This window comes from Bidens hawaiensis, unplaced genomic scaffold (genome assembly GCF_021521415.1).
Source record: "Bidens hawaiensis isolate Kalapana, Puna unplaced genomic scaffold, B.hawaiensis_p1.1 tig00010387_1, whole genome shotgun sequence".
NCBI lineage: Eukaryota > Viridiplantae > Streptophyta > Magnoliopsida > Asterales > Asteraceae > Bidens > Bidens hawaiensis.
In genome coordinates, this window is record NW_027491790.1 from 32,593 (window position 1) to 45,426 (window position 12,834).

Below are 12,834 nucleotides of genomic sequence, written 5' to 3' on the forward strand. Positions count from 1 at the left end.
GTTTGGGTTTAGATGAGACAGATGCGATGCATACCTGGGGAATGCCGGTGATCATCGCTACACCCTCAGCTGTTGGCCATCCCATCATGCCGTGGACTGAAGATACCACGGCGTTGAATCTTGCCATCCCGTCTCTTCCGAAGAGAATGTCGTATGTGTGGTGTGGCTTCCTCATCACGACAAAATCCACGTCTTCCGTGCGTGAGTGATTCCCGTCCGTAAGAGTGACGGGGAAAGATAGGATACCCAGGGGGGTGTTTGTGCTGCCATCGAACCCTTCCATCGAGGCGTAGATCGTTTCCAGGCGTTCCTTGTCTTCGTCATCCAGCTTGTCGAAGAACTTCCTGTACATCACCGTTGACGAGGCGCCGTTGTCAGCAAGAGTGCGAGAAGTGATGTAGTGCCCCAGCTGGCTTTTGATGATGATAGGGTTTTCTTTGCTGGGTCCTCCTGGCACTCGCGGGAAGCGCACCTCAGCTTCCTTCCACGCGCATGGTTCTGTCGCTCGCCTTTTTCTTCCTCTGATCTTACCATGGACCATGTTGATGCTGATGTCAACGGGCTTCCGTCCGTTGCCTCTGTACCGGTTATCATTCCTTCCTCCCTTCTTGATTGATGCCACAAGGTGTGCAAGTCTTCCATCCTTGACGAATGTTTCAACAATATCCTCCAAGGATGTACACTCTTCCGTACTATGACCTTTTGTCCCGTGGAAGTCACAGGATTTGCTCTGATCCGCATTAGGTCGCTGCCGGATCATTGGAGCTTTTGGCCATGGTAGTTTTTCGGTGGCAAATATTTCCGTGACGCTTTTGGTGAGTGGCGTCCACCGGTGTTTTCGACTTGAAGGGTGTGTGTTATCTCTTCCGCCAACAAGAGGGTGAGAGCTGGATGAGGTGTCAAAGTTTACCCTTGACTGCCAAATACCTAGCTTCCTCTTTTTGTTCTGCCGGGCGATCCGAACATTGTTTTCTCTAGTCCTTTGCGTGTAGAGGTGTGTACTCTGGGGAAGATCCCTTCCCAGTTGCTTCTCCGTCTCGGCAAAGCGCTTGGCCGCCGTCATGATGGCATCCCATGTGGATGGCATGCCGTCCTTACCCGTCAATGTGCGGATAAGCTCTGGGTATTCGGCGCCCTGGATGAAAGCTGCGCGAACAAGATCTTCATTTATGTTGCCCAGACTTAGCTTTTTGGAGTTGAAGCGAGTGATGAAGTCTAGTAAAGATTCATCCTCCTCTCTCACGCAGTTGAGGATCGTCCACTGTTCTTCAGTATATTTCCTTTGTTGGCTGAAGTGTTGGCTGAACTTGTTTTGAAAGTCCGCCCAATCATAGATGTAGTGGACTGGTAAACGATCGAACCATGCCCTGGCCGCTCCAACCAGAGTCATCTGGAACATATAACACCACGTGGGTTCCGTCCAATTACTGACGGTTGCCCCCGCAATGAATCTGTTCAAGTGGTCGTCTGGGTCGGATAGACCATCATAAGTGCCGATGTTGGACATTTGTTTGGCACTTCTCGGGGCGATTGCTTCCGCAATGTCCCTTGCAAACTTTGACTTTCCTGCATTCGCAGCAGTTGGTCTAAAGGTTTCGGAGAAGTCACGCGGGTTTCTCTCCGCATTCGTTGGTTTAAAGGTTTCTCCAAAATTCCTTGTCGGTTGGAAGTTCGTTTCCTTACGCTTCCCTTTTGCCTTATGGCGAGGGTTTGCGTCGGTATCGGATTCTTCCCGCTCATCGTCTGAGTACTCGCACTCACTGTTCATATTGAGATGTTGGCGAGTACTGCCGAATTCGTCAGCCTGTTGAAGTGAACGCAAGCGTTCATCCAACTCAGCTTGGAACTCTTTCTGACGTGCTTCGGCCCACGCCTTAACTTGATCTAGTGTTTGGCGAGGGACCCTCGTCCGTTTCTACAACTGGGCATCAGTGAACCCCAGTGAAATATTGTTTACTGCACTTGTCCCGGCTTGGGTAACCGGGGTAGTGTTCGTAAAATTTGTATAACCGCCGGTGTTCCCAGTTGCTGGGGTTGTGGTCACCGGGGTTTCTTGGTCACTTACTGGCCTTGGGACCGGAGTAACGTTAACCATTTCTTCAGAAATTTTGAAAAAACTAAGAATTAGTTCTAGCTTTTATGCACGGATGGCGCCAATGAAGAAACACTAGGCGACCCAGGGCAGATTACGGATAATCTGGGGGTTAAGTAATGTTTCCCACGAGGATGAGGTCCAGCAGAGAAGGTTGTTCTTCAGGTGACCTGCAAAACAGACACCGTAAGCTCGTCACTGAGAAGGGGGGGGGGGTTCCTCCTTGTGACCACCCTCCGGTGTGAGAATCAGACTACATTGCTCTGAATATAAGTGTATATTAAGAGATTGCTAGATAAGATAAGATAATGAGGTATCAGATGATGTCCTTACCATTCCAATGTGTTGGAGTATTTATAGCCGAAGGTAGGTTTCCTAGAAGGTACAGCCGGCCGAATAGTATTCCTGTTCTACCAACAGTGGGCTACGCACAAGCCATGCTGGTTGGTGGATAGGCTGCGGCCGACAGTGACAAGGTCGGCTGTATACTGTTCCTTTACTGCAGTACTAGACCACCTCGGCTGTATACTGTTCCTTTACTGCAGTCACTGAGAAGGGGGGGGGGGGTTCCTCCTTGTGACCACCCTCCGGCTGTATACTGTTCCTTTACTGCAGTAGTATTCCTGTTCCTTTACTGCAGTACTAGAGGGTGCTCCTCCTCGTACTGTTGTCGGTGAGCTGTCACCCTGTGATTGGTTCATGGGCTGCTCTGGTTAGATCGTCTGTTTTGCCCATACCTTGGTAGGTATAGTACAAAAGATCTTCAAGAAGCATACGGACTGGCTCATTTGGGCGGGAGTATTCCCGCCTTGCTCATTCCTTCAGGTGACTACTGAAGTAGCTAGTGCCTTGTGCGTGTAGCCTTGCTATCAGTGCGGGTAGCCTTCCCTGATGGCTTGTATCCGCAACTGCGGGAACAAGCGGGGTACTTCACCATTGGGAGGCTTTCCCTGCGGGTACAGCTGGCATACTGCGCGTAAGGTCTTCTCTGAGCATGGTGGGTCCTGCGGAAGCAGTTGGTCGTTGCGCAGACGTCCCTGTTCAAGGTGAGTCTTGCGGGTCCAACTGGGCTCTGCTGGGACCTACCTCTTCAGAGTCTAACCACAAGTCATGGTGATGCTCCAACAACCTAACACTAGAAACTAAAACATGGCTATCTTACTATTTGGAAACCATAATTAACTTTAAATCAAGTTGGGAGGTGTGGAACACATATTTGTTCAATTTTTTTATGGGTTTGGTAACTTAAAGGGGTTCCGATGGGCATCACCCCTAGTGAGTCACGGACAGTCCCTAACAGGGCGAGGGGTAACCACTTGTGAGGTCAGAGGAGCAACACCCCTGCTTGTGGTCCGCAAAGAAAGTTGGCTAGAAGTTTACATTAATGATGCTTCATTGGGAACGCTTTGTATTGGTATGGATAGCTAAAAGTTGCATGAAAATGATATTTGAAAATTACTGGACTTAAGTAACGAGATGCTACTACTTGGTAGCAATTTAGTTATTGAAGTCCGGTAGCAGCTTTGAAGTTCGACAGTAAGCGATACTAAATATAAACAATTTTTTTGACATACAATATCAACTTAATTTAAGAGTGACAATTGAACTAAGTAGCAACTAAGAGCATCTACAACAATAAACTTTTATAAACCGTCACATCAGCTCCACGTCATATTTCAAACTTTTCTCAAAAACCATCATTTATTCCACAACAACAAACCTCTACAAACCTCATTAAAATAATATATAATTATGTATATAATATATTGATATGTGTATGTGAGAGCAAAAGAGAGAAAGTTGCCACTAGTTTGCATAAACTTTGGTCCAAGGACTTTGCTCCACAACAAGGAAGTTTGTAGCCACCTCGTCTTTCGTACGCCACGTAGATCCAGATCTTGGGTATCATACGACCATACCCCGTTGCGGATGCTCTTAGATGCAATAGCAAGTAGCAACTTGTAATTCATTAGGATCTTAGAACTTATGTAACTATACTGAGTTTGCAACCAGATTGAGTTAGCATAGAACATTTTATGTCATGTCTGATTATTAATGATACGCTAAATGCAACATTGAAGATCCATTGATTAGAAGTATGGTCTACGGTTCTTGAACTTAGCTTCACTGTAATGTAATCAGAATTTACTGTGTTTGCATCCAGCTTACAATTCTAATACCATGATAAGAAGAAAAAAAACAGATTCTATAAAAAATATAAAGATGATTTATTTTCTACTTTTTTAAATTCCTTGAACATAAGATGATGTCATCCTCTATACGTTACCCTAATGAAACTGATACCACTTATTTACGTAACATTTACATATTCCTAACTTAACCAAAAAACCCGGATACTATGATCCAGATCCAGTTCATGTATAGCGACAGATAAATATATTTTTAAAATAAAATAAAACAATATTGGCTGTTTGTCCCTACACCTAACATTTAATAATATCCTTAAATTATATCACCATGTGCATATATCTTATTTTGATTACTTGCAAACCAACCTCATTATTCAGACCGAATCAAACACGTGTTCTGCTCTTTCTTTAACTTTTCCTTTTTTTAATTTATTATTATTATTTATTATTATTATTACAAAATAATTAAAAGAATGCGTGTTTGAAAGTGTGTAAGGTAGGCAGCTTGAAACAAACACTCACGGCAACACATTTAACGCGTGCATAATAATATACTTTATTAGTAACCTATTAACACATCAATTATCCTCACAAGTCACAAACATCACAACAACAATATTTTCATATTCTCTCTAAATCAAATCAAGAGCTTCATCATATTATTCGAATAATCATGTCGGAATCATCCACTGTCGAAATCGATTTCTTTCGTCTCGAAGACCGAAAGCTTTCGGATCGTCGAGGTACGTTTATTTGATCAATTTGTTAAGTTAACATTTTGTATGTGATAATAATATTTATGTAACCTTTATTTAATGAATATGTAGATATTCAAGGGGTGATATCGAAAATAAACCCGGAGATTCTGAAAACTGCGATTGCTTCAGCGTCTGCTAACACGAGTTTCGTGACGGATAACTCGTTTTCGTATTCTCTCCAACTTCAAACACCAGCGGTTAACACGGTTGAAGCAACAGCAACTGTTGCTCCAATGACTATTTTCTACAACGGTTCAGTTTCTGTTTTTGACGTGACACTTGACCAGGCGGAGAGTATTATAAAACTTGCTGAAAGTGTGAACTCGGGTTCTAAAAGTGGTGAATCAACATTACTTGTGAAGTCTGAAAGCAATCAAAACCAAGGCATGTGTCGAGTTCTTGGCAATGGTACGTGGTACAATATGTGCAAAAACTTTTGATTATGATATTTTTTTGTCGGTTTTAATAGAGTTATACCGATTGTTAATGTTTATTTGTTCATCTTGCTCAGATCTACCATTGTCGAGGAAGAAATCGTTGAAGAGGTTCTTGGAGAAGCGTAAAGAAAGGTTAGTATACGATAACTAAATCGTCGTCTCATTCATATCCATTCGTTTTAAATACGTACAAGTATTTACTGGGTTCTTGTAGTTATTTACTGTTTTGGATTCAACGCTCTTTTGTAATAAACCGTTAAAATATAGAAAATATGGTTTAAACTTTTTAACTTTTAAGAAACATTTTTTTACTATATCTGGGAAAAGGTACTTAAAAAATATTTATTAAAATTAATAATAATTTATATATTTTTGCAGGCACGTAGCAATTTCTCCATACGCGTGTTCACAAGGAAGCACATCTTCACATTGAAGAAAAGTTGAGACATAAAAGTGGAACTAGAAGAAGATATTAATGTAGTCAATACTTTGATCTAAAGACATGTTTTTATTTTACTTTTGATTTTGTTTTGTTATTGGTGGTGTTAGGCATGATACAGAAATTATTTTTTATTTTGTACTATATAGTTGGTCGACATATGACCAAATTGTTTTGTTTATTATTCAAAAGGTGACCTAAATTGACTAATTTATATTTAGTGTATGCTTAGCTGTAAACATTTTTTTGTTGTTAATTAAACATTTTTGTAGCTGGGCAAGCAATGAAAAGGGTTGAAACGAAGAAGTTGGAGAAACATGCTAAAGCCTAGAGATGATCAAAAAAACCGGTTCCGGAACCGGAACCGGACCCGAACCGGTTCCTACCCGATTTTTGTAGGAACCGGACCCTATCTGATTCAACCCGATGATCCGTGACCGGTTCTTGCATTTCTGAGTGGGGGCGGGTAGGAACCGGAACCGGTTAAGAACCGGTTCCATCCGGAACCGGTTAGGAACCGGTTCTAGCCGTTGGAAATCGTTTTTTTGGCCATTTTTTGACCGTTGGGGTCAAAAATAGCCGTTTTTGGCTCCCCCAAGCACCCCACTACTAGTATAAATAGGTATTTGGTGTCATGGGTTCATCACAACACTCAAAACGCAAACCCGAACGCAAAAAAATACAAAAAAACGCTATTACAACGTTTTGAGTTCTCTAATCTCTTGTTTTCTCTTCTTCTATATTCATATTTGTTGTTATGGCTGCCTCACAATCATCGGTTGGTCAAGGTTCCAACGCCGAACCAAGTTTCGTTCGTATTGTACCTCATAATCGTAATCAAGAGATTTGGTGCAATTGGGATTTGGTTGAATTGAGTGACCATTCATTGAAGGCTCGGTGCAAGTTTTGTGGGGTTTATTTAAACCCACTTTCGAATTCAAATTTGAAGAAACACATCGAAAAACCGTATTGCAAGGCGTTGAAAAAGAACGTCGATTCGCAACAAACGCAAATGGATAGTGAAGGCGGAATATTTACATACCAAATTGATCGAGTTCAAGATCGTATGGCGAAGTTTGTGATTCAAGAAGCTTTGCCGTTTAGCCACTTCGACAACCCTCGCTTAACCGCCATGATTCGAGATACGCTTCAACCACAATACACTCACGTAAGTCGTCATACTCTTAAACGTTATTGTTTAAAATTGTGGAAGAAGGCCAAAGAGGTACTAATTGCATATTTTGAAAATATAAATACGGGAATAAACTTAACTAGTGATGTTTGGTCGGCTCCACATGGTCTACCCGAATCTTATCTTTGTGTCACCGCTCATTGGGTAGACCCGTCATCGTGGGAAATGATGAAACGCACCATTGCTTTCGAACTCTTTGAGTATCCACATACGGAGATAATTTGTTTGAAATTTTAGATCATGTTATAAAAACTTATAAACTAGAAAATAAAATATTTTCAATGGCATTTGATAACGCGTCGAATAATACATCGGCGGTTGATAAATTAAAATTAAAATATATGCCGAGTTGCAATGGTGTATTTTTTCACTCAAGGTGTGTTGCACATATCATTAATTTAATCGTGCAAGACGGACTTGCTTCGGATGAGGTTACATCGGTTATAAACGATTTTAGACTAATGATACATGAAGTTTTTAAGAAAAGTAAAAAAAGACAAATGGATTATAGAAAATTTTGTAAAGATACGGGAAGAAAAGCTTTGGGAACTAATTGGGATGTACCTCATCGATGGAATTCCACTTGCATAATGTTTCAAAGTGCTTTGGAACAAAGAGAAACTTTACAAATGTTTCATTCTAGTCTTGCCGAGAATGATTTGGCAATCCCCTTTTCAAATGAGAAATGGGAAATTATCAATGACTTATCGACTTTTCTTGAAGTTTTTAAAACATCAACTACGAAACTATCGGGAACGTATTATCCGACAAGTCCCTTGGTTCTTTCGGAGTTATTTTTAATGGTTAACAATCTTAAAGAATTTGAAAATAAAAGTCCAATATTTTCAAACATCATATTACCAATGAAGTTTAAATTAAAAAAATACTTTCTTGAATTGCCACCGGTTTTTACTTGCGCCGCCGCTTTAAACCCAATGTTAAATGTTACGGGGGTTGAATGTGTGATAGACGAAATTTTTTCAGCCATAGATATGCATGAAATTGACCCAAACTTTTCAACAGAGGCAAAAAATTATTTTAACTTGAATTTTAAATTCATGTATGACTTTTATTTAAATAAATATGGGTCAAACATACACATGCCTATGCCGGGGGGGTCTTCATCAAGTTCAAGTGCTACTAGAGTACGAGATCCCATGATTAGCCTTATGAACACCGTTCGCAACGTAACGGCTAAAAAACAAAGGGGTAACACCCCTTCAAGCGAACTAGGAAGGTATAGTGCAAATGATTACTCTACCGGTTTATCCGAAGAGGAATATGTCACTTTTGATGTTTTGGCTTGGTGGAAGGTAAAGGAAACCGAGTTTCCGATTCTTGCCACCATGGCCCGTGATTTACTAACCGTCCAAGCTTCTACGGTAGCTTCGGAATCCGCTTTTTCTCTTAGTGGCAGGGTAATATCGGTGAGAAGAACAAGACTAAATTCGGAGTCGGTGGAGATGTGCATTTGCTTAAAGGATCACTTTGACTCAATCGATCGTATTCAACACTTAACCACTCTCGAAGATGAAACACCACTTGATGTTCGAGTGCACGACGAACAAGAAGGCATTTCTACAAGTAATTCCGAGGAAGAAGTCGCCGCTCAATGATTACGACGAACAAGAAGGCTTTACTAGAAACAATATGTCACAACTTTATATTTATAAGTTTAATGTTTTGTTAGTTTGTTTTTGAAGATTTTAAAACATGTAACCTTTTTTTTTTGAACTTCTTAAAGTAAATAAAATGAATTTTATGTTAATTGTTTTGTTTATTTTTCATGCTATACAAATACGAATCGTAGTTTAGAATCCAATTCACAAACGAAAAACGAAAAAAATAATAATATTTTTTTATACTGTAACCGGTTGGAACCGGTAAGAACCGGTTCCATAGGTTAGGGGTCCGAGGGTGGGAGAACCGGTTCGGTTCCCTAACCGGTTCGAGCCTAGAACCGGTTTCAAAGGGGGTTTTGAATATAGGAACCGGTTAGGAACCGGTTCCGGTTCCTAGTCCCAAACCGTTTTGAACATCTCTACTAAAGCCTGCGAAGAGAACCAACATGTTTTTGTCCCTCTGGCTTTTGATACCTTTGGCTCCTTGGCACCGGAAGCTATCCGTTTCCTAACCAGGGTCCAACGGGTTGTGCATAACCATGTGTTGACTCCAAAGGGGAAGGGGTATGTCTTTAGCAGGTTAGGGTTTGCAATTCAGAAATGGGTGGCGGCGCAGCTTGTTGCCCGCTTATCTGCTATGTTGATGTAATATCTATGTTTTTAAATGATATGAATTTTGGTTAAAAAAAATTAATATTTCTTGTTAGAATGAAAAATTATACAAACTCTGACCATAAATATTTTGCATAAATTTTAAATCCTTTTGTTAATTACTATATCTCTTTGTAGTTTAATTTTAATATAGATGTACAGTCAAACTTATAAGTGTATCTATAAACTTAATTAATTTTTATTTAATAGTTAATAACACCTAAAGTATCTGAACTGTAAAGTAATTGCACAAAGCATGCCATCTAATGCTATTAACAAAACTAACATTCTGGACTTTCTATCACAAAACCTTATAATCATTAGCTATGACACATGTAGTTTTGTTATTCTGGATCATCGAGCCGATCCATGAGACCCGATAAACATGCATGCTCGTCAAGTATGAGTCGTGGAATGGATATAGTCGAGTAACGTGATGATGGAGGTGCATTCATTAGGTTTGAGCCATTAAGCATGTCCATGAAGAAGCTTGAAATTAGTTGTGAAACTTGAAACTTTAGTGAGTTTAGATATGTACTTCAGTACTTGTTCTTGATTTTAACTTTACTTTACTGAAGATTTAGTTGTTCGTTCTTAAATATATTGTTATAAGTTGAACATATGGATTATCGAACGATTTATAAAAAGAAAACTACCAATATTTGATTCAGCATTCAAAGAGTATACTGTATACATGGAATCATTCATACAGAAACCGATCTCTTCCTATCATTCTAATAAGAAAATGTAACTAAATAAACATATTTGATTAACGGTCATGTCAACTGAAAAAAGATTTCTTTGCGAATGTTTCGGTCAAAGATCTAATAGATCATTTTAAAATACGAATACGAAAACACGTGGGAAAAAACGATACTTGGCAATGTTTTTTTTTCATTTACAAATGAAGTGCATTTTTGTTACGTATTTCTAAAATAAAATATATTTTAATTCATATAAATTTATTTATTATGTAATCCAACGCGACCGAAAATTCTAAGATAGAGTTAATTTCTATCCGACACTACGCGTGCCGATAAAAGAGGAATCATCATCAGTCTTGCATGGCGGGCTTGCAGGTGAAGACTTAGGACGTGGTCCATTGCACCCTTTAAGAGTTTTAAGTCCTACCAAGTTGTTTCATTTTATGATATTTATGAATATGAAAAAAGGTGTCACTGAATTGCCCCGAATATAGTTAGTTGTCCCTACCAAATTATCATTGAATTGGACTCTTAACTCATTTGATCCGTTACTCAATAAGACTCAATTCATTTTTGACAAACCAAATATAGTGGAATTCTTAAAGGAAGCAAATTTAGGTGGGATTTCTTTTATGCACGTTTTATAGTGTACGTTTTATCTTTAACAGTTTATGAATTCGAATGGCATTATTATGGTAGTTTATCCCAAAATAAAAAATAAAAATAAAAAACTATGTGTTGGAAAAATTATGAGTTTAGCATCATAAATGGTATTACATCAAGCCTGACCACAAATTCGGGTCAAAAGGCCCGCTTGTCAAGTCCGGTCGTGAAATGAATCGTGCTTGGCTAGACTTGTTTTGACTTGTGGGAGCTCGAGCTTGGTTTATGAATTATTTGAATCTAGGCTTGGTTAGTTACTATTATTAATTACTTTATATACATTTTTAATTATTTTTATATATTTTGAGAAAAACCTTAATCGATCCTAATGTCAAATAGTAATCTCTCTAACTCGTGTGCGGCTCTTAGAATCCTTCTGAGATCAGCCTTTTACCTAACACTTGTAACCAGTGGCGGAACTTGGACATTTATAATGAGGGGGCCGAACAACATATTGACAAAAATTATTCGTGATAAAATTATAAATAAATAATTTATAGTAATATATATATTTAGAATTTTTATAATAAAATATACTAAATATTGAAAATACTTTTGTCTAATGGTGTTTCATGAGTGCACTTCAATAACTTCTTATACACATCCTATATAGCTCTATTTATAAAAATAGGTTGTAGACTAGCTTTTGACTTTTGAATGTGTGTATAATAATTAATATTATATATATATATATATTACATTCATCTTCTTCATCTAAAAGACCATAGTGACAATCAGAGCATGCCTGAGTTATTCAAAGAATAGAAAAAAATTAGCTATAATGCAATCTATATTCATTTTTTTGCTACTTATAAGCCCGAAAACAGGAGGGGCCACAACCCCTCCCCGCCCCAAAAGGATCCGCTCGTGCTTGTAACGATTATAACAACTTATGTGAAATGTGCGAGGCTTTTAGTATAGTTACAAGTATGTATAGCTCATTAGCTTGTAAGTGTTTGGGTCATCACAAATAAGTGCCATGATCACCTATTTGCTATTTCACATAATTCATAATTAAGAGATTTCTACTTACAATATCTATAATATTTTATAGAATCCTTCTAGCCCTTTCATACTTAACTAGAAGTTTTCTCCAAGTTCATCTTTAATAACGATCTTAAATTACGCATATTAGAAGCTTCCATCTAGGCTTATTCTGGGCTAGAATGAGCTTGTACTCGTTTTTATTCCCACCTATTTGGCTGAAAGTAAGGCCGACACATCGGCTGAGCAAGGGTCCCAACACGTGAGATAGGTGGTTTTGGCCGGCCCAAGTGGCTTTATTAAGTTGGTTGTGGTTGTGGGCTTAATGGGTTTTTAAGAGTTTTTCTTAACGATCAAGTTAGAGTTAATGAGATTACTTGTTGCATAATCGAGTCTAGGGTCATGTAGGAGAGTTTAAACTTGTATCAAGGTTTCAGGAGTTATATTATCTTGACAATAATATTGGGAGTTAACCAGTTTCTTGTTTATTTGATTTTTTTGGTTTTCATATTCTTATTTGTTTATTCTTTAGACAATCACAAATGTTTAAACATCAAAATGCCAAATGTTTGATTAAACTGGTTCATTGTGCATAAGCCCATTTTCAATGTGGACGATTCTTTTTTTTTCAATAAAGATCACATCATCAATATAATTTTGACCCAAAATTTGAATCTTGTAGCCTCATAACAATAAACATCAGATTCTGAACTAATCTACCGAAATAAGCATTCATATGACCAGTAAGCAAATGGTATCACTGTAGTGAATCTACACCGGCTAAACAAGTCAGTTCTAACTTTTAAATAAGATATCATGTTCAGTTTTGTTGCGTGATCATTTGACTTGAGCATGAAGATCTGAACTTCAATCTGGTATAATACTTTCAAAAACAGAAAACTTCACGTATAGCGTACCAAACCAAGTTTTCGCTCATGAACCATAGCTCGAATGAACAAAAAGAAAGGTATGCTTGTAATGTTGATTAATTTTCCCAATCTCCTGCATCCCCATGTCTCCTCTACTGCTTTTGAAGCTTTATTCAGACCTGAAAACATAATTTTTCGATCATCCCGGTCGCATTTTCAACGTGGATACCCTCTACCTTATATTTATTTTCTGACAAAACGTTGGCATCACTT

At 38.7% G+C, this 12,834-nt stretch overlaps 1 protein-coding gene across 1 annotated transcript; it reads left to right on the forward strand.

The window, feature by feature from the left end:
• Positions 1-4,798: 4,798 nt before the first annotated feature.
• LOC143535086 (protein TIFY 9-like) lies at positions 4,799-6,020 on the forward strand. Its single transcript, XM_077029418.1, has 4 exons — positions 4,799-4,985; positions 5,070-5,408; positions 5,512-5,569; positions 5,816-6,020. Exons 1-4 carry the CDS (start codon positions 4,916-4,918, stop codon positions 5,868-5,870), a joined length of 522 nt encoding a protein of 173 aa, XP_076885533.1. The 5' UTR covers positions 4,799-4,915; the 3' UTR covers positions 5,871-6,020.
• The last annotated feature ends 6,814 nt before the right edge of the window (positions 6,021-12,834 follow it).

What these genes read in the sequence shown, in the direction of transcription:
- LOC143535086 (XM_077029418.1), top strand. Translation starts at nt 4,916, where the DNA reads ATGTCGGAATCATCCACTGTCGAAATCGATTTCTTTCGTCTCGAAGAC. An exon ending in GTGTCGAGTTCTTGGCAATG is followed by an intron (nt 5,409 to 5,511) that starts GTACGTGGTACA and finishes CATCTTGCTCAG; the next exon opens with ATCTACCATTGTCGAGGAAG. An exon ending in TTGGAGAAGCGTAAAGAAAG is followed by an intron (nt 5,570 to 5,815) that starts GTTAGTATACGA and finishes ATATTTTTGCAG; the next exon opens with GCACGTAGCAATTTCTCCAT.